Source organism: Melopsittacus undulatus, chromosome 9 (assembly GCF_012275295.1).
Source record: "Melopsittacus undulatus isolate bMelUnd1 chromosome 9, bMelUnd1.mat.Z, whole genome shotgun sequence".
In the NCBI taxonomy this organism is placed as follows: Eukaryota; Metazoa; Chordata; class Aves; order Psittaciformes; family Psittaculidae; genus Melopsittacus; species Melopsittacus undulatus.
Genome location: NC_047535.1, coordinates 16,862,863 through 16,886,280, shown reverse-complemented (window position 1 = coordinate 16,886,280; position 23,418 = coordinate 16,862,863). Strand labels below are relative to the sequence as shown.

General features: G+C 38.8%; 1 protein-coding gene across 1 annotated transcript in view; it reads right to left on the bottom strand.

The window, feature by feature from the left end:
- Positions 1 to 22,938, bottom strand: part of TRPM1 (transient receptor potential cation channel subfamily M member 1) — a 76,148-nt gene extending 53,210 nt beyond the window's left edge. The window contains exon 1 of the mRNA XM_034066176.1: positions 22,882 to 22,938. Coding sequence (XP_033922067.1) covers positions 22,882 to 22,938 — 57 coding nt within the window. The remainder of the gene's footprint in view (positions 1 to 22,881) is intronic.
- Positions 22,939 to 23,418: the final 480 nt, after the last annotated feature.

Below are 23,418 nucleotides of genomic sequence, written 5' to 3'. Positions count from 1 at the left end.
AATATAAGCATATATCTGAAGACTCTGAAGTCTGGAGATGCTAAGCAAATATACATGTTGAGAAAAGACAGCACGAGTATTTAGTCTTTCTTCTGCCTTCTGTCACTATGAATACTTTTTGCAACTATATCTGTAATATATGAGTCAGCCAATGTGTTCCTCAAGAAATTAACACTAGTTTACAGTACAGGCAGCTTTCCTGAAAGGAAGATTCTCCAGGTAGAATTCTGTTAAACAGTTTGAGCTGTTGAAAATGTGCAACTTGCCATGGATAATCTGACATTCTGGAATGCAATTCTTTTCCAGCCACTGGCTAACACATAACATTTAACAGAATATACCACAAACAGCCACATTTTTATACCCTGCTGCTTTCTGTCATTTTCAAAAGAAACAATTTCCAATTAATTTAATTCTCAGGCTGCAAAGTTTGCACAAAATTATTCCTTATAATCTCTTCGAAATCATTATGAAAGCATTGGAACTCAAGGGTTAAATTATTCCCTGGAGACACCAAATATGCATGTTTAAAATACTGTATAATATATCTCAAAGCTCCCAACACTCATTCAGAACGTCATGAAAACTTGAGTCCTTCAGGACTGACATAATTCCAAAGGGTGAGGGCAACCAGAGATTTCAAATGACTTTGTAGATATGCACTGTTTTCAGACAATTTGGTTAATCTTCTTTTCAATCTTTAGGCATCTGAAGCACTTGAAGCTGTCACTAAACAGCATGAATAGGCACCACAGAATTAGCCAACGGTGTCTCCAGCGATGTTCCTGGACTGTTTCTTATGGTGTGCAACACATTGTTCTAGCTTCAACAGATCTTAATACAATCAGGAAACAACACAGCAAACACTCTGCTTGTTCTAAGAGACACTATTATTTAGAGGTGTCAAATATGATTTATAACTCATTAACATAGAATGTTAGCTACAGTCTGCCATTTGAATTAAAATGACAGTGGAGAGAAATTATGATAAAGGTTTCAGTTTGCTGGATTCAAACCACTATCAAATGTGGGGAAGACAAATTTTAAAACCTGAATGAGGGGAGTTAGAAAAGACTTGAGCAGGCCAGAAGCAGTGATCACGGCTGTCTCTTGCTTGACAGGGGAATACAGGGATATGCCCTCTTGGAGCTGAGATGTCCATCCTCAAGACCCCAGCTGCACCACAGCAGGAGGAGGAAAAATGAGAGGAGTGTTATGGAGCATCATTCTTTGGAGTTGTGACTTGAAAAGCTGGTGGGTAGCAAGGGGCCAAACTGAGCTTTCTTGGCTCTCAGTCATTTGAAAAATGGGTATGTGAATACTCTGTGATCTTAGAGGTTGGATCTTGGTGAGGGAGTTTTCACAGAGATTTATCATCTTGGAGCTCCGCTTGCATTATAGCAGAATCGCAGTATTCCAAATGACAACAGCAGCATTGCCGATATAAATGCGATGAGGCAGCTGTTAGACTTTCAGTGGGAAAAACCTGTTACTGGCAAGCCTCACTGGGGTAAGGAAAGACTACCACCATAAATTATGCCTTTTTCTGTTCCAAGACTTCCCTAATTCCTGACCTACCATCAGACCTTTATAAACTTGATTGGGAACACATACAGAAAGATACTTGCTTAGCAGAAGGCTGGTTGACAAAAGCAAACTCCAGAAAGTAGTACTGGCTAATTTTGAAAACTGAAAACAACACCAAAATAAAGCCAAGTCCCAACTTTCAGAAGGAAAAATAACCCCATAATTCCATCCCTATCTGCTAGAGGTAGGTCTAAATTAGCATTCAAAACACTGAAATACATAAGATATATCACCTCATCTCTCTGCCAGCATTTCATCATCTTATTAGATATCTTATCCAAGCAATATCCTAATTTTGAAATGCTTTGACACACCTTCCTTGGCCTTGAAAACTCAATTTGTCTTTTTACAATTAGCATCTCAGATTTCACCCCTTTCAAAATAAATGAGAAGCCTAGGAAGCAGTCTAACCACAACATTGTCATTTCAACTGCATTACCTTTCTCCAATCAACTGCAGGTCACTATACAGCTCTCCAGTACAAATTTCAATTATGCATATCGACGCAAAAGAAGGCAGCAAAGCAGAAGATAATCAGGAGTGAAACGAAAAATAATTTAAAATAATGTCCTACCTGCTTGTCACTGGAAGGGTTTCAGAGTTTGGGAGGATGAATTACATCTAGAATAAATAAACTGCATTTAACTCTGAGCTTCTGTCCCATCCTTCTGTTTATTGTTCAGACTTCTCATTCATCTTACTGTGAGGACTTCCAGTCTCTCTTAAGTTCATGAGAATTCCCAAGGAGATGGGTTTTCACCACTTTAAGAAGAGAATCTCATATGATAAGCATGTGAGCAGCTTCTTTGTTCAAACCAATCTCATGACTCCCTTTGAAGGTAATCCTTTAGAAGTCTCATGACCCATCTCCCTGCCCAGAGGGTATTTTCATCTCATGGTGGAACAAGGCACAACAAATCTACTTTGATAGTGCCCAAATCTCCAATTTGTTAAACCTCCTTTCCTCTTTTCAAAAAGTGGATGTACTTGCTGTAAAAGTGCCGGCACTGCAGAAATGCTGGAGCAGGAGCTCAAACTTTTAATTTGAAGTATTCCCTCCCTTCTGCTAAAATATCAACGTTATTTGCATAATTGAGACAATTGGACATAATAGTCCTTTCAGGGGTCCTCATTAGATGTACAGCTCTACATTCTTTGAAAAGAAGGAAAAAGCAGGTCATACAGCATTAATTATATCTAATCCTTTTCAGAACAATTTGAAGTTGGGCAAAATGCTGTACTAAACCAGCTGAAGTCGTAAATAAGCCATTCATTTTGAACTTTGCATACCACATGCATTTTCATACCCTGTTGCTTTTTGTCAATTTAATTGATTCCTTTGCTGCAAAGGGTTTCTTTGGCATCTTCTCATAGTTTTAAAGTACCAATAGCAAAGGTTACATTGTGTTGCAGGTAGTTCTTTTTTCTGCTCCAACTTTCAAGCATCTACCTTTTCTTGCTGTGCTGGCTGCCAACATGACACAATAGATAAGGATGACATCTAGAGTCACATCTAAGGACTGTACTGTCTTGCGCTAAAGGCAGCCTGACTCCCTTCTTCTACTGCTCTGCACTGTGCAGGCAAGTAACCTGCTAGATTCTGATTTTGTTTCACTGTTCCTCTACCTGGTCTCCACTGTAGTAAACACACATCCATCTGTGATTGGCAAAGAAATATTTTACAGACACGTTTCAATTTCTGTTCTGCTCTAAATGCCAAAGCACGTATGCTTTGGTTTAGAACAAGACCCTGCTTTTCCCAATGACACAAACTTCCTGTTGACTTCATGAGAAACAGCAATGGGGCATGGAAGACTTGGACAAGCCTCTGGAAAACTACAATGCCAAACAAATTTAGGACTCCATTTCTGTTTGAGGAAATGGCAAATTCTGAAGAGAGCAAGACACTAGTAAGTGACCACAAAAATCAAAGAAAGTAAACAACTAAGTCTATTGTGGGGCACACTGCTCCATCAACAGTGGAAATACAGAGCACTCCTTCATTTAGGGAATTTTTTACCAGAAGCCTTCATCCAGAGTTCACTAAATTTAATGAGATACTTCCTATCAATGTATTAAACAAGCACTGAAACACAGACATACTCCACAGATGCATATATTTTCCATGCTTTCAAAATGATGTTGCTAGTTCTGACCTCTGAAATCACATGAAGCTTAAGTTCCAGTTGTTGCTGAAGCTGTCTGATATCCTGTTCAAGCAAAGGGATTGTCTCAAAGCCACTACACCCACCATTCTTGAAAGCAGAGAATAGAAATTGAGGACATATGATAAAGTTAACAGATGTTCCTTTTTTTCCAAAGAAAACAGATTTCAGACAGAAGAGGCATCCATAAAGATCATTATATCTGGAACGTGATGTACTCTGAGCTAGAAAATGTTAACCTGTTGAACAACCTAAGAAATATTATCAAGGATATATAAGGCATTAAATCTATAAAAATCAAGTGATTTGGGCATTTAACTCCCTTGTAAAAATGGCACTCAGACATGCAGTGTGGTATGTTTGTTTGGCTAGGCTTTCTACAGCAACAAAGTTAAAAAGGAATTAATTCCTCTTTGCTTGTAAATGAGCTCTCCTTGGCCAGTGAACAAGAATGTGCATTTTAGCTACACTAGAGGACAGAAAGGTCCACTTGAAAAAGTACAGTATTCTTTAAAATAAAAAGCAAATTTTGCTGACTCTTCCCTTGACAGAACTCTGACAGGCCTGCAAGCCTGCCAGCATATCCCAGCCCTTTTGCATCATCATGGCTGCTCTGGCATCTCAGTTTAAGTAATGAGGCTGATGCAAGACAACCATGTTATGTGCATCTATCCAAAAGGAAAAAACTGTAGCTGTTAAAAGTGTTCAGTCTGAGATGCCCGAGAGCAAAGCTCCCCTTTACAAGCAATAAGGTTTTCCTCACTTGATACTGCAAATAAAAAACAAGTTTTGAAAATTTTAAAAGCCACAGATTTCAGACTGGATGTTTTAAGGTTGTCAGGATGCCTACATGCTGATAAGAATGTCCTGGATATTAGGTCAGATAGCACTTAATTCCATATATATAAAAATGTACTGATAATCATAATAATTATAGAATATAGTAGGAATTAATTAGCATGGTCCTAGGGTGGGAACAGCCATGTAAAAGCAAAGGGACTTGCACACAGTGTATGGAAAATAAGCCTTGAGCAAGTTGGCTAAAACCCTAATAAATGCTCACTCCTGTTGTCCATGGCAAACAGCCTACTGTCTACTGTGCTCACCGTCTGAAATGCCTATGGACAAATCCTGCATGGGAAAAAGAAGAAATCACTGGCATTTAATTCCAAATATATAATTCTGTCAAGTTCAGCCAAAGTGCTCATTCAGAGTTCAAAGGAATAACACGAGTGAAAAAAAAATTACATTCTCAGAGAAAATGCCACCACACAAAAGATAGTTTTCACGGATGCCTGCACTCGTACTATGGAAAGGCTCACTGCACTTGGGAGTTTGGTTTGTAACACGGCTTGACACAAATGCACTGTGAAGGCAAGGGATAAAGATACACATCTCTGCTGCCCTCACTGTGACTGTCTCAGTCCCTTGGATTCTGATGGTACTCAGTACCAACATGCTTGCAGGAAGTAAGCAGGAATGAAGAACTCACGAATTTGGTTTTAACAATTTTAACATGGTCTTCACACACAAAACAGAAGAGTCAATCCATGTAAAAAAAAGCCTTATTGACACCCTTCACTCTCCATATGTGCCCCTATTACTCCCACGCCAAACGGAAATGCACTTCTTTCACTGATAGCAACAGCTTATGTTCAGAAGGTAACAAATTCTTATGGTTTTATTACAACTGCTACAAATCTCATACTTGGGTAATCAGTTATATTTATGTATGAGAACACAGTAAACATAAATGATTTTCCAAGTGAAAGTTTCGGGTGGCATGTTTGACAGCTCACTGAATGCAGCTAATAGCATTTCCTTAACAAAAAGATAAAATACATTACACTCTGATCTGACACATTTGCTGGTCTCTCCCAAAATGTGTCCACATCAATAAAATCAGAATAGTCAAAAAATGTAACATTTCTTTTCAGATACTGACTGGTCTTGAAATTACTCCCCTAATAAAAGCAAGTAATTCACACACAATCATAGAATAGTTTGGGTTGGAAAGGACCTTAAGGTCATCTAGTTCCAACCCCCCTATCATGGGCAAGGATGCCTCACCCCAGACCATGCCTCCCAGGGCTCTGTCCAACCTGGCCATGAACATAGTACGAAGGAAATATTTTTCCTCTTGTTTTCTTCTGCACTGTTCATGTAGCCCTGCCATGTGGAGACTAGCACATTCATAAATCAAAAGGAAAGTTTGTGGACAACAAATGTGTGAGCTGACCTTCAAAATGCCAAAATGCAGTAAGAAGATGCAATGGTTTAGATTTTGTCTGCAAAATTAAAACTAAAATAGTACCTGAGTAGGAACTGAGCCAGGCTACATGAAAGCCGCCTGGGAAGTATATTGTAATCTTCCTCACAGTCATTATCAGACCAAATCCAAATCTGAAGTGTCTCAGTAAACTATAAATGTGAAGCCATAGAGGAGTGAACAATTGTTACACTGTCACGTAATTAAGAAAATGTTGAAGAAGGGGCTGGTGGTGGTAGCACAAAAGCCAGTACAAAAATCCCCTTAGGACCTGAGTTTTGCCATTTGAGAAGATCTGAATGCTACTTACAAGCCAAGCCTGTTAACCTGTTAACATCACTGAGACAAACTGAAGCTCACAGAATCACATATTTTTTCGTAGCTGAATGAAATCTCGAGCCAATGACAAGGACCTCACAGAATGCAACAGTATTGAACTACTGAAACTTGTGAAGAGCACTAATACAGATGTCACTGGTATGGATGTCTGTATAAATGAGAAATAACACAACAGCAATCTCCCTGTAAGGAAAAATGAGCTGAGACTCAGTCAGGAATGGACAAAGGTGAAAGGCTGGACTGCTCATGATGAACCTGTTTACATGAAAAAGGAATAGGGTTTTTTATTCATAACCATCCTAATAATACTGTTTTGTAGTGGCAAAATTCGCAACCATTCACCATAATGCTTTGATAGGCCACAAGGAACTCATGAAGCAGCAGCACTTACGAAAAGACAAAAGCTGTCCTGAACCACAGGCCTCAATTATTAAAAAGAGTAATTGTTTTAAAAGTGCAAGTCCCAGCAGGGTCTGGTACAACACGTAACACCTGATACCACTACCAAATCTGCATTCAAGTGGACTATTTGAAAAACTCTAAGACAAAACATATGAAGAGTATGTTAATGTCTTGGGCTACGATCCCTGTACAAGACTGAATGGGTGAACTAGAGTCAAGTGTCTCTGGCTCTTGTTATCCTGATTTTTGCTTGGAGGCAGCAGTTAGCATTTTGTCCTGATACACGCTACCTGAGCACAAATGAAAGGCTTACATGAAATGATTTGATAAGATCAAAAAAATGCACTGAACTCAGTGACAAATCACCAAAGGCAGAACATTCTCACCAAAAGCAGCTGTAATTTTTGCTCAGGAGTAATAACACTTGAGTTTTTTCTCCTTCTGAGTCCAGGGTCTCACTGCAATACAGAACATGCTGGTGAGGAGGCTGTGGTACAAATGAGGTAGGGCTATCGTCTACCTTATCACAATGGGGGCTGAAACAAAGCACAGATTGTAGCCTCTACAGTTCCAGTAAAACCTGAGTTCATAAAAGCCAAAAAGCAGCCTGTCCTGGCTGATAAAAAAAGATCATAAATCCTCTTAATACCAGTGAAGAATTAGATATTCTGGGTGTTGAACATCTAATACAAATAACAACCACCTCAAAGTACAATTGATTAACAATATATCCCCTGAACAGAAGTGGCGAGAAATGGCTTAGTTCACAAACTGATTCCTATATACAGCAAGCTACATTTACTGAAATGTGATAATCTCTGCACAAAACGGATTTGAACATACAATGGAATTATCTGCCTGGTTTGAAGTACAGGCTATTATCCCCAGAAAATTTATTATGACCTTGATTTAAGTGGGATCTGATGAAACCATGCAGTGCAGCAGCAGCAAGAATGATGTTCCCCTCTCCCTCTCCTTTATATAAGTTCCCTGTCTGCAATTCACTGAAAACATCAAGCTCCTGTAAAAAGGAATTAGTGCTTCTCATGGAGGGAATGAGTGCTTTCAGGTGGACAGGACTGTCAAATAAATTGATAGTTTCTTTCAACTTCCATATATTTTCACAGCATTTTTTCTCTGGACGACATACGTGTATAACTAAGTGAAGTAATTACCTTCTTTACTGCCCCGGTTCACCTCTGGACTATCTGTGGCATTCCTCTGGAGTTTTATCAAATGGATAGAATTTGAAAGAGTATTTTTAAAGCAGAACAGCGGAAAACTGACCCAGCTTTTTTCAATCTGGTGCTAATGCAAGAAAGGCTGTTCCATCCTGTGAGAAGTGCAAGGGAAATGAGTTATTTTTGGAAAGATTTCACCCACTGATAAGTATTTTTGTAATTCTATCAAGTGCCATAAGTACTACTACTCTCTTTTGGAAAGCTTTTAAACTTCACATAGCAACAGTGGCAATTGTACAGTTTCACAGTTCTCCCTCCCTCCCCCCTTTTCTTTGTGTCTAAAGAGGCTTTGTACAGAAAACACAGCAAGGAAACTGTGTGTTCTGCTTAAGCACAACTGACAAAGATAAGCTGTAACAAAGACGACAGAAAGCGCTGATCACTCAGGGCAGCAACATACCAACACCACCCCACTACAGGCAACCAAACATTCGAATCTCTCCTACCTGCACAGCTCACGTCCAGGTTTTAATACAAAGGCATCTGCTTAACTTTGGATTCTGTAAATGCTGACACACATGTTTGATTTGATAGCCATGAAGAGCCCCCCTGATTTCTGCAAAACCATGCCATACACAGACAGCTGTTCAAACAAAGCAGGTGGGACAATTCAGGAGCTTAAAGCCAAGGCTGTGTCTAAGTATGCTCAGATCAAGAGTTTTAAAATGGCACCAAAACAGTGTCTTCTACAATAAAGGGAATACTCTGTGCTTTACTAGCAGTGTTCATCTGAATAGTTTAATGCATAAACATGGATTGTCCAGTATAGGCTTACATAGTAAAGAGCTATTTACCTGCTCATAAAAGTTTGTGCAGTTGGTATTACTCCTAAGACATACAGCTTGTAGGTGTTCTAAAGTCATGGAACACTGGAAGAGAAATCTGCTGTCATAAATGCAGATCCTGCTGATCAATACATGGGTTAAGATAAATTAAAACCACAGGAAGCTGCTGAAACAGGATGTGGCACTACAGCTTTCAGCTTTGCCAAGCACATTATGTACCCCCAGTAATTAAACCAGAAATGCCAGCAAGCAGCAAATACTCCTAAACAGTATCTGAAGTGAATAATTCTTCTAAGAATGCCTGGAGTGCAGGGGCATCTCTAAATCTTAGTTTCAGTAATCCTCAGCTGTCCAACTGCTAACTGTTCTAGTGTACTAATATAGCACTGATTCTGGGAATTTACTAAAACGACTTTATATTGAACAAATATATAGTTTGCAATAAATTCAATTATTCTCAATGGAAGACTAATTCATTAGTTTAGATGTTTCTCTTAGCAAAAGAAAAAAGGAGCTAGTTAAAAAAACAGATTTTTTTTTTCATTTTCCTAGGCAGTGCTACTGACATACCCATCACAAGACTGCTTTGCTGACTTGTCTGGCGTGTGAGGAAGGTTCATTAAACATAGAACCAGCTTTAGAGTAAAGCAGCAGCTCTATAATAGACATTACATAGGAACACATGAAAATATCTCAGTGCCTAATTTCATGACAATTCTCATAATGTCACGAGATTATTCATTTTGAAGATATTATAAAGGATCCAAATTCCCTACAAAAGGTCTGGTATTCTCTTGGATCTAATGTGAGGATGTGAACATTGAAGATGTGGAAGCACAAAATACACACTCGAATCCATTGATGTGAGCTTCCAATCGTGCCCTGCTACTGAGCCTGAGAGCTTGCCACGGCGGAGACAGTTTTTTTTTCTGTTTGTAAAGCACAAAGCATAAATATAGGCCTCATATTTAGGAATTAAAGTACATATGCAATTTATTATATAGACCTTTTAAAAACATTTTGAAATCCTCTGGTAATTTAGCTGCAGCAATCACATCTACACTGCTCTCATGTGGCAGACTGAATTCTGGGGCATTATCTTCTTTCCAAAACCTGTTCTGTAATAATCCTGCTGGAATGTCCAGTGTGTGTCAACGTTCTTAGAGGGCCTTTTCAGAGTGAATGTTTCTCATATTTCATCAAATCCATACTACAGTGAGTTACACTCAGAACTGCAGTGCTCTGGTTAATCAAGTTATTTGGAGCATGTTTCTTTCAGATAACTACGTTCTTTGGCTGAAACTACGAGATCTTAGATGGCTTTTCTGATTGCTACCCCTTTCATTTCAGAGCTTGTGGGTGTCCTTTGGACTTCATACTTGCCAGTTTTCATTAATGCAGTTATATGAACTCTGTTCATACAGTGAAGGTTTGTAGCATTCCTGTTAGTTTTTTCTTTCCTTTTCTGAGGTAAAAGGCCAGGGAGGTGGGAGTGGGGGGTGAGAAGAAAGAGGAAAACAAGCCTAATGTAGATTATGCTACCTGAGCCTGCTTAAGATGTTCTTCTCTAGTATGACACTGATTCTCTTTTACTGAAAGTCAAGTAATTTGCACATTGACTTCCTCCTGTATCTGACAAATGCAGGTAACTTGAACAAGAGCTCTCTTAGCCTACAGCTATGAAAAATAAGACAATTTCAAAGTGTAGTTCTGTCCATCCCACTGCATTTATCTCAGTGCCCTCTGAACTGCTTACCATTTATTACCTCGTTCACACTTCTGAGAGGCATCTATACAAATTATACAGCTATACTTAAATTATACCAAAAAAATTTAAAAAGCCCTCTGAGGGAGCAGGAGAAAGCATCTGTCTGCTTCTTTTATTAGCTTTGCAGACTGGAAGTTCCCATGAAAGATAAGGAAAGATGATCTGCACCTTTTAATTGCAAAGCTCAAGCTAAGCTGGGTGCTCTCAGGATGTGTTCTCAGCCCTGCTGGACTTTGCTGAGTGTGCAGTTCCATGGAACTCTGATTCCTACAGAAGCACAGCTCACCAGCATAAACCATCAGCATACGACTTCACTTCTCCAACGGCATTCATTCAAGAAGAGTTCAGGGGAAAGAAAACATCATTCTGAAATAAGCGTCACATAGGAAATAGACACGTTATTAAAAATGCCACCAGTAACCTTCATTTTACTTTATCATAATGCTATTTCAGGCCTATCAGTGAATCAACTGTGCATAACAGTGTGGGTTTGTTTTGTCAGGGAAAAGACTAATGAAACATTCAGGACATAGGTTTTTCTTTTGAACAGGAAAGCAATATGCCTGAGTTACAATTACAGGCTGCAGCTTAAATGAATCCTTCAAAGAGGAAAGGATTATGATCAATGCTTTCGAGCATCAAAAGGAGAAAGAAGCAGAATGCAAAGCTACAAGCAGAAGATGAAAGTGCATTGCAATTCACTGTACTGTGCTGCACAACTAACTTGAGAGACCAATGCTTCCTTCACCTTTCCAACACAGAAAGGTGGGATTTGTAACATCTCTCCCCAGTGTTTTCTTGTGAATAGCTTTAAATGTATAAGCTATTAGGTGCTTTTCCAAAGAGCTGTTTTGTATCACTAACAACAACAGTGTTAAAATGTCACCCGAGAACTTCTTGACAGTAAACACATATTATTTTCACTTTAAACGAATCCAGACAAGCGGCCAAGCAACTCACTTAGCATCATACTGAAATTTTTCATGGAGCATATATACACAGAGAACTACGTTTAGACTACCTTGTAATGTATTTACTAGGTATTTCAGCAGTTACTTGCTAGCAATTACTAGCATTTTTCCATCATCCATCCCATCTATTTATTCAAGTGCAAAAATGGTCATTATTATTAATAATCATGTTTGTCCTTCACAGAACAGAGAATTCTGATGACACTTGCCACAACAGATATTTGCTGATGTGCTCACTGCTGCAGCTGTGGGCTAATTTTACACACATGGAGCAGTCAACATCTCAGTAACTAGAAGATATGCCATTGTCAATTGCATGGGCTCTGTATTAAAACTGGCATTAGGTGTCCTTTAGGAGCCAAGAACAGCACACATCAGTAAGAAATACCCAGATGTGTTCTTCCTGTTCCTGGCTGAGGCACACTGTTGGAATTAACAGGGAAGGATCTGCCCAGTCATTGCCTCTACCTGCTGACAGCTAGAGGTTATCACCAATACCTGCTTCGGTGGCTGCGGCATGGTGGTTTGCTGTTGGAGGGAAGTTGGTTCTGCCATTTTCTTACAGTGGTATTCACTGCCAGCAGAGACTGTCATATTTCCAACTTCCCTACAACTTCTGTGCATCTTCCAATCTGGATTTTTACACAGTATTCTGCAGCTTCATGCATTTAGTGTGGCTTTTGTACCAGCTCAGTACAACTTCAGCAAACAAAATCATAAACACAGGCAAAAGACTGAATCCATCATTAGCTGTTTGCTAATGAGCTTTTATAACAAACACATATGAAAACTAAAACTTAGTACTACAAATTACACAAGTTAGAAAAAATACAGAAATTATTAAATAGAGCAATCTTGTGCTGGTTCAGAGCTGTATTAGATAATATTATAATTTCTTTTTGTCATGCTTCTGACCCTTTTATCACTATATGAGCATTTCCCAGCACCAGAAGTGAGAGGGAGGGAGAGAGAGAGAAGGGGAGCATGGGGAATGAAAAAAGGAAAGGTAATACAACCTTTGCTTTCAAGGCTCCTGTCCACAGTCATAATAGCTGTGTGATGACTGCTTGTGTAAAAATTAATCACTGTGGTAAAGATATGCCTTATTTAATAGTTAATGTATGGGAATTAAATTGGACTACTCACTGAAGACTTATTATAAGAAAAAGAATCTCAGAAAAGGACCTACGATCTTAATTATATTATTAATGGAAGGAGAGATTTAATTGTATCTTGGAGAAAGAACTCTTCCCGTCTTCTCTCTCGTGCAACAATTGCTCCTTATTTTGGCTCACTACTAGCGAAAACACGGATTTTAGTTACACTTCATAGTGAGATTCTTTCCATATAGCATAGCTCTATCTAGTGGTGGATTAATCCAAGTGCATCTGACTGATTAAGGAAGATTAACTCATAAATTTTATGAAGGCCAGGAAGGTCTTAGGAAGGTGACCCTTGTTCTCATTTATTGTCATCCATTCACCTTGCCTAAATCTGGAAATACATCAGGAACAGCTGTATTACTACCTAAATCCTATCTTAACATACATTGATGAATGTGATTCCATGGACAGTTCTCCTTGTAATGAACACTTTTCCCCTATACAGTCTACAAGATCAAACCAGGAACTTCATATTGAAGCAGGAGCACTGTATTATTCAAGCAGGGTACCTAAACATTGCCCTGACAGATAAATCCACCAAAGTCAGGTGGACAGTTCCCATGCTTAACCATATACAGATGCTTTTCCCCCTGAATTGGGATTTAAAATCGTCAGAATTGTTGTCAGCATGTTTGAGCAATGTGGCTGGGAAGCTTCTGTTTAACCACTTCAGTGCTGCTGTGGGAGCCAGGAGGCTTGCAGCTCTTCCTCAGCCTGAGCCGCAGCTAAAAGCATAAGCTCTGCCTTTTTCACCTGGGAAGTGGATGATATGACTGCAGTGGCTGCAGTATACTGTGGGGTAAGATAGCCTTTGTTAGTAGGACCCAGCAGGGTACGTCTCTACTCTGCAGCAGACACACCTGGGAGAAATGATTTGGTGCTGAAGACCTACCCAATCTACATGGCATTTTGAATACAAAAAGATATGAAGCTTATTCAGAACATGGAAATGCCTGTTATATTTTTTACCTGATCTCATCATCTGTCTAGGAGATATACTGAACTCTAGGAGATATATTGGACACTAATCTGTGTCAGCTTCTAATCAAACATAGTAGAGAGAGAGCTGGTAAGTTTTGTCCAATGTAACTGAGTAATGGACTCCATCAGCACAGGGGAAAGGTCTCCAGTTTTTTGCTGGCAGTTACAGAAGCTCCACAGAAGTATTTCTACACTTTCCCAAGCTCAACAGCTATTTATCCAATGGAGGCTTAATGAAACAATGGGTACTCAGATGGCAGTTACTTGATTAATGTTTTAATAATAATTTTTGTTAGTAACTGCATAAATCACTAGTTTAATTGAAACTATTACAATCCTGCTACACATCCCTGTGTGGCACAATTAAAATAGCAATGTAAAAGCACGGTGTTTGGTGAAAAAAAGTCCTGTCCACTGCATATAGCTAATACCAAAACATAATGTATCATTTTGAACACTGATTAAGCCCACAGAATAATTCCATGACATTAGCTTTGAATGTTGTATAACTTTTTCCTAGAGAGCCTGGAAATTACACAGGAACTGGGGGCCTGTCAATACTCCTGCACTGGGATTAGGTCATTCTGATCACTGAAAGCTTCAGCGGTAAACTGAAGTGTCGCTCATTCAAGCTGCATCTATTTCTCTGCATCTGTTTCTCTACATACTGCTCCAGAAAGCAACTTGAACATAGCTTCGTTATTTTGTGCACAAGAATTGGATAGGTTTACAGCCCAGTTTCCATGTCCTTTTCAATTCATGTTTGATCTAGCATTTCTGCAACAATGACACAGGTGACACTAATTATACTGTAAACCACTAGTCTGGGGTTTTTTCCACTAGTTATATTGTAAATTACACAAATCTGCTCTAAATTAACTTGTATCCTAGTGAAACAGTAAAATGCATTCGATGTTTTGTGTGCCTACACATAGAAAACAAAAACCATCTGTTTCTACACTCTGAAGAATAGTAATGAGTTTTATACTGACTTGTATAAACTACTGAAAATATTAGCAGAATGCTTAACTTTATCAACATAATTATTTGAAAATCAAAGCAAAGTGTTTTAACCAAGCTAAATACACCCCCAGTCTTCATTCCATGAAAATTCCATAGCTTCTGTTCTCCTTTCAGAGAAAAAATTCAACATGACAGCCAGGTTTACTGACTTGCCCTTGTACTTAATTCAAGCAGAGTTTGCTAATAAGCCATAAGATTAAGGGAAGTTCACATGGTCCATTTCACATTTTTCTACCAAATAAAGTATGAAATTTCTCAGTTTTCTAAATGCTCAGTCAGGTGCCTGAACACAAGTACCTGGCATCAATTCAGATGCACAGTGCATCAAAGACATCTTCTCAAGACTGGCATTCCACAGGGTCTAATGGAGACCTGGACAGATAGAGGCCAGAGAGGATGGGAAATGGCACTAACTGCTTAAGTGCAAGTATCTCCACTGTGCCCTTGTGCATTCTTAATGCTTCTTAGTTGCAGAAAATAAAATTAACATGGCTCTCCCTCAGTGCTAACTTCAGAACTGTAACTTAAATGAAAAACTATTTCAAAATCCTACTGAGTGACACATATAGGTGGTGAATGTCAGAAAGGTCAGAGATTGCATTAGTAATTTTATTTATTCCAACTACTAAAGCTTTATCAACAGCAAAACACTAATACCAGAGGATTTACTATGGGAGAGGCAAGTAATGATTACAATTAACTAGGCCATAGGCTGGAGTTGTACACTAGTTATGAATGCACTGGACTAGCCATTTTTCACACACCAGTTACTCCCCTTCCCGTGATTTCCTGAAAATGACACATAACTGCAACACTAACCCAGAGCTCCTGGAAGACAGCCACCACCTGGCTCTGCGCCTAAGGCTGGCTCTCAGCACTGGTTCATGTTTCCAAAGGCCCAAACAGATCAGGACCCACAGACACCTAAGGCTAAATTACCATTAAGAACTTGCCTCAGCTGCTCTCATCCCCCATCAATCAAGCAGGTATCAAGAGGCAAGACAAAATGCCAAGAAGCAAAGATAGGGCACTATGGGCCATGTGGAGCATCACTGTGGTTGTGTGTGTGGGGGGAGATCAAAAGCAAAAACTACTTTCCCATGCAATTAATGTGGCACAGAGCCTGGCTGCTTCTCCATCCTACAAGGATTCTGCATCTCCCAGCCTTCTGATTTACCAGATGGAGATCTACATGCAGCAACTAGTTAACAGCAGAGCTACCATTAAGACAGAATAAAAAGTACAGCTGCTTGATGCCAAGATCCTTTGGAGAAGGTGGAGGCGTTTCTCTGGTAAATTCACTGTTCAGAAGGCAGAGGGTTGATACGAGAGGTCATGATTCTCTAGGATGAAAGACAATGTTCAGCAGCCAGACGTATTAGTGTTTGGTGGAGGCATGTCATGTCACATCAGTATTTCAATAGGCAGAGCTAGTAACTTAGGAAAACACACTGACTTTTTGCCTTTTAAGCCCTCTGGTCAAACCCAGACCTGACAAATACAAATAAAACCAAGTGTGATGTACTTCTAGAAATAAGGATTTTGTAAGAAAGGCTCAACAAAACTGTCAAGTGAAATCGGAAGTAAATACCAAAACAGGTACAAAATCCAACAGCAAAATTAAAAGATTCTCAACTTGGGATACCAAGTATCAGGTTAAAAAAATCTTACCCAAATATAAAAGAGTGTTTTCCTAAAATAATGAGCTCAAGCTGGCTTCCATGCTTTCATACGACTTGCAACTAAGCTGTAGAACTCCTTGTTGAAAGATGCCGTGGAAGCTAAAAGGCAACATAATTTCATATAAAATCCCTCCAATATTATCTCTGGACCAGACAATTCCCAACTTAAGTATCACTGCAAAGGAGCAAACACTGAGGGAGAACAGCTGTACCTTCTCCCACCTTCCTACAGCACGCCTCAGACCAAGCTGTTGCCCAAGCAGTCGGCAACACAGATTGCTGGTCCAACCCAGTACTGCTGCTCTCACATCCTCACACCTTACCTCTGAATCTACTAGAACACTGCATGAGAAAAGCTTCTCAGTTCCTGAGCAGTATACCTGGATTTTCCATCTCAAGTTTTATGAGCAAATTCATTTCCACAACTGAAAATACTGAGTGGAATCAGACCTCAGTAAAACCCAGGTAGATCATTAAATGGTTAAGATGTAATTACAAAACAGTACACCCCAGGCTATAAGCACTGAGCCATCTAATCACATGCTGATTAAATATTTTTAAAAGCTTTGGAATGTACCCTTTGCTCTTCAGTTCCAAACTGACAAAGATTTTGCTTTCGTAAAAATGTTATACAAAAAAAATCACTACCAACAATGTAGAACTAGACCAAGATATTACTACTTCATGTGAACATCAAGACAAAAACTTGATGCACTCCTCTTCACCTGTCATCTCTGTAAAACACATTAATAAATAAACCAATATAGAAGTTAATGATTCACTGCTGAATTGTATTAGGAATACTCTTGGAAACAAGAGAGGATGAACCCTTGAGGAACTTCTTTTTCCCCTTTTTTTGTTAAAAGAGATTTGCAATATGTGACCTGAACAGAAAAATTGAGAAGGAGGAAAATTAAAGTGGGAACTCTGGAAATAAATAAAAAAAAAATAAAAAAAAGGAAAAAATTTAAATGTCTATTCTGTTAAAAAAATTACAAACAGTCCATTTAGTAGAGCTTAGTGACCACTGCTTGCTTTCCACTGGTAGAGGTTTAAGCCATTCAGCTATTAATCACATGAAAGTAGATATTAAGGAATATTAATCCATACCAGCTGTTACATCTTTTACTGTGCTATTATTAGAGATTAATCTTTATAGAACAAGGCCGCCTTTTCATGTCATTTCAAGAGGACATCATACAAGCTCATACTCTTTTATCACACATCTTTGTAAAGGGGTTGAAGAAAGCAGGGGATAATGACTACACGATGAAATTACATTCAACTCCACCCTTCAGATTTAAGAGTTTAGAAGAGACACTGTCATTGTAATCAGTTGATTAGTTACTTTTTATTGTGACTATAAATAATTGCTTTTACAGCTTGCTATTTACATCAAAATATCAAGGATATTCTCTTAGTGGTACTGTATATTCTCTCATGGAAAACTCAAAGCCATGTATTTTCAGTAGCAGGGAATGAATCCAGTTAAAAACATCTAATATGAACTAGCTGATGGAGCCATAACAAGGAATATTTAGAACTCTATCAGAATTTTAATGAAACAGAATCAACACTCAGAGCCCAGTATTACCTAATGTAGTATAAAACCCTGTGAGGCAAGTCAGGTTTTTAGAGGAGCAATTGCTTTTATTATTGAATACACTTCATATACAACTGCAGACTCCAGAGAACTCCTACTGGATCACATGTTGGTGGAATGCTACTAAAATCACAAAAAGAGTCACGCTGTACCAAAAAAGGAAAATTACTGGAAGAAAAGGACAGCATTATCCATTAAAGATTATGAGATTACCATTCAAAATAAGCTTCTAATCAGTTTCTTGAGTGTTGGTTGAGACCACTGCACTGGGGAAATTAGTTGCCATAGTTACAGAATATCTACATCCTCTATACCTGCAGTCTACTCGCCCTGTTAAATGTAAGACACTTCTCTAATTAGGTCACAGTTATTCATCAGAGTACCTTTGTTTTTTTCTCACTTGGACTTTAGACTGATCTTACAGATTACATGGGTATTAGTTCTGTAGCACAGCCTAAATGGTGAGGAAGAAACTTTAGATGAGAGTTGTATAGTCTCTTCCTTGCAATGTGAAGGGTTTCCTCAGCAGCCACTGCCCTTTTCTTTAAGTCCTTCAGTGGCTCCCTTTGCTCAGTTTGACCGTATTTTGTCTGGGCAACCTGATCTGCTTCAGCAGGTCAGTGGCTCCCTCCGTAGCACTGCCTCTTTGACAATCTAGCACTTACAACTGCCTTCTGATTGTCTCTGCTACCTGTCTTTAATCCCCTCCACCCTCATCTTCATCTGCTGATGAACCAGCTGTTATACATGTAACATTGGGTTCAATGCCTTTTCCTCTCCTTCCAAGTAAGTAACTTAAAATTCTGCTGTTTCACTCTCCTTTTCATGCCACTTCCCAGGACAAACTGGCTTTCCCATTCCACCTAGCTAATGCCCATCTACAGGACCTCTCCCATCTCCAAACCAAAGGGGTGGCCAGCCTTACAATGAGGCTTCTGCTGCTCAATGTCAATAATTCGCCTGCTAACAACTGGCAAAAGTACAGGGCAGATAGAGGTACTCACAACACAAAAATAACATACATATGAAGAGGTAACACTGGGGTCCAAATGTAAGCCTTTAAGCAGTTTATCTCGTTGCTTACTTTTTATTTAAAATAACAGGGTTTGATTTTTTCCCCTTGTTTCTCTCTTCACCCCATTTCCAGTTCTGAAATCATAAGGGATAAAATACGAGAACAACCAACCCTCTTTACAGTTAATTAGGAATCAGCCAGTTTTATAGCAGATATGGATCTACATAAATCCTTTCCATTCAGCCCTTATACACCTCTGCCACCCAGCTGTGAAAGGCTGTTGCAGTAAATCCTTGACCTGTATACATTCTGATTGTACTTTTAACAACCCTGAATTACATTTCTCTTTATTTTATACATTAGCAAATTACTTGGAAAAACATCAGTTCATCTCTTCTTAGGTAATTCACATCTATTTAGAGTTTTTGATGGTATTTACTCACTTTTCCTGAATACTTGAAAAAGCTATAAAAATAAGACATGCTCCTTTTACCTCCTCAACACAGGTAAGTTTGCTGTTTTGCAAGCTGCATTCTATGAATTAATGGTTTTCTTCTCCTTGCTGATATTGGTAGATTTTCTCTTTCACGGTTTGTCTGCTCCTCATGGATTCTGACGCCTCATTTACAATCCTTTGGATAGCCAAGATTTGGTTTATTTTCTATTATTCAAAGTGACTCTATTGCAGGCATCTCCACCAAGAGCAAAGTGATGTCTGACTATATTAAAAGAAACTTCATCACCTGTGGTAGGTTCTACAAATGCAGTATCTGAAATTAAAAAGCACCACAAAGGTTCTATCCCTCAAGGCAATGGTAGATTCATCAAACTGAGCAGTTCTGGGGAAGGACTGTGTTCTCTTCATGTCTGCTGCAGTGCCACTCATGGCTTCATCATTATCACAGGCCCAAGACAAACATTTCAAATATATTATCTCGTAAAACTGAAGGTTCTACTCATGTACAGTATGACAAAGGACAGTTCTCCTGCTGTTACTTTTGTCAGCTTCATCTTTTTCTAATGCTAATCTTGGTACAAAAGTGATGCTTTCACTGACATGGCTGGCACAAGAGAATCCAGAAATGCATCCTATCACCCCTGCTACTACAAGCTATGAGCCTGCAATGGCTAAGCTATTTTATCTGGACAGAAGCCCTCTCTCCTTGTAGCTATAGACTCCTATAATAGGTTATTAAGTTGCTGCATTTCAAAGTAGCATTTCTGTATACACAATCTGTATGCTGTTGAAATTTGGAGAGCAGATGAAAGGTGTTGGGTACATCCATGACTTACATGCTAGACACCAGGCCAAGCCTGCTATGACACTTGCAAATCATAATACATACACTTACCCTGCTGGACAGGCTGTTCTTACTGTCAATTGTGATGTTTATGCAGTATTTTCCCAGACATACAGATGTTCTGAATTTCACATGTTTCCTATGAGTAATACCTACCATCAGTTTGTAAAATTTGCCAAACATTTTAGCTTAAATACACTAAGGAAGTCAAACAATTCCCACAAAACTGATATTCTCACTGCTGAAAGCCATCATGACATAGCAGCTGTACATAGCGTTTGGTTAGAGGTACGTGAGGCTTTAACAGCCACATAGTGCAACAAGTCTTGTCTCCAATTCTGTCCTTACACCCTGTCTTGAACAGTAAGCTTTTGTAACCTTTTCTTCATGCTACACATCACACATAACTTGCCATATGCACACACCATCTGCTCCTGTTGGATGTCTTCAGTGTATTGACTTGAAGAAAACGGACTTAGTGCAATGCCACATGCCTAGCTAGGCTGGGTGACTCATACCTGCAGAACAGAGACTCAGCTCCTTATGAACAATTCCCAACAACAAAAAGATTCCTAAAGCCATACCTTACAATGTCTATCTTGAGAAGAAACTTACAGATGTCAAGATTGTTGTGGACATGCCAAGGAGAACCATTTAGTTCTACATTTCAAATTGAATACAGCCTATACACTATCAGTATTCTTTTTTGGGTGGTGTGTCACAGCAAAACAGAAGCCTTGTAATTTACTTGGCCAATTGTGCATCCTGCTTAGGGTTAAAGGATGTTTCCAATTCCTATTCAAATCAGCTGGCACTATCTAATATACACATTATTACGGACTGTCTTCCACAGTGCTCTTATCCAGTTCATGGAAGGACATTAAGATACCAAATCAAAACTAAAATGATTCAGTGTTGATTCAGCAGGGTAGTTCAGTAAAAGAGCCTGTAGAATGCTCATAGTAAACAGCATACACAAGCAGAGATGAGTCAATAGCGGACGAATTTATATAACTACACAACTATAACATTTTTCAGTATCTTTTATGAATGCAGCTACAGTACTGATTCTTCTGTGAAAGCCATAGATTATTCTAATTTGACATTCCCTGCTTTCATTAAACAGAAGAATACAGGCTGTACCAGATATCATCTGTTGCTAAGCACAGGTTTTGTTTGCTTGAGAATGAGCAACTGGTAACCTGTTGATCTATTCTCCAGCCAGAAGTTTGCCTCTGGTTTTCTTTAGTGCCAGGAAATTCTACCTGCAATGACAGTTTGCTTACTGTCTCAGTATTTCTCTAGCATTAAGGAAGAACCTGCTCTGCTGTACTTAGAAATAAATTCTTATACCAAAATTATTTTCCCACTTCCATCACTCAACCAAGTCCCCAGACTGGAAAAACCACAGCAGTGTTATCTCCTGAGCCACTGAGACAATGGCCAAAATACTTGCACAAAGAATTTCTTAATCACAGCAAGACTTTTTTTTTTGGAAAAAAATCCCAACAAACTAAACCAAACCTATTTGAAACTCTCAAAAGGAATGTGGATGAAAATTATTCCACTGTTACCAAGTGATCTATCTCATCAGAACTGTAATATTAACCACTTGCAGATAATTTCCAAATAAACCAATGAACTGATCTTTTATAAATGATCAAAGGTAATTGAAGAAAATCACAGCTTCTTGACAAATAGCTTAAGAAAGTAAAATCATCCTGTTAAACTTTTTTTTTTCTCTTAATAGTATTTACTGTACCCATAAGCAAGCACACAAAGCACACAATTTAAAATTAACAAATGCAACTAGCTTCAAGGGACTTTACAGTAATTTTCAGGCTTCTTTAACAGATGGTAAGATAGATCAAAACAGGGAGAGATCAAAAGGGGAGACAAAACCAATTTTCCATCTAAAAGATAAAATTCTCAAGACAATATAATTTTTCCATCTAAAAGATAAAATTTTCTCTAAAACAATTACAGATAATTCCTTTCCCATCTTTTCCCATCTCTTTTCTGGTTTGTGTGGTTATTTGCAAAACACAGGACAAGAGGCAAGCTTATGATAACAACAAAGTAAGCTCATACATTATAAAGCAGTTGCCTCATGGCTTCTTTCTCCCCCCTTGCCGTCTTCATTCATATCCTGCACAACACACAATCTAACCACAAACTGTATTTCTCATAAAATCTGTCTGCTCAGTGAATTCCATCAAAATCATTTATACATCCTCTCATTGATTGCATCTAAATTTGGCATGAAAGCCAAGTATCAACAGTCATCAAAATAGGATTTTGACAACAAACAGGAATAATTACAGACTAGCTCTATTAGGTAACACTTAACCCAAACATCCTTAAGACAGTGAGCTTGTGAAAGAACTCCCACAACAGGAGTAAGACACATTGCCAGAACCAGTGCAATGAATATGACTGATGCCTCCGAGACTTAAAAGAGCACAAGGAGAACTGTTCTCATTTACCAGCTCTTCAATAAAAAAATAAAATGAATTAAAGGAAGGAGAAAACAGTGTCTCCAGATGTCTCCCTCAGACTGTATTATTTGGGTAATTGCAAGCTTACCTTTTGTGATCCAGATGCTGAGCCCTTAAATGAAGTGCGTTTGAAGGAGCCACTCATCCTCCGTAAGGAACCTATGAACTTTCCTCCTCTTCCCTTCTTACTCCCCTGGCCCTTACCCTCCATAAAGGACCTAGTACCCCAGCACTAAAGAGAACTCTGGTTTTAGTCATGTAGTCTGAGCAGCTTTTTTCCTGAAGCCAACAATCACTAAGTTACAGCTTAAATAAAAAGAGAGACATATGCATAAAACAAAATCGAAGCCAAATAAAAAGACTCCTGGTATGCACCCTGTTACAAGTGTTACCAGCCAGCTAGACAAGTAGAAAACCAAGGCAATACACTGATACAAATTGCTGTCTCCCTCCCTCTTCTCCACTGACTCTATAATCAGGCTTAATGCACACAGCTTCTGCAAGCTATGGTTTCTAATGGACAGAGATTTAATAAATGGTGATTGAAGGTAAATCTACTTTAGAAGCAGCAGCCCAAAAGGTTTTTATTCATGCAAAGCACAGGGCCGTCAGATGGAAATTATTT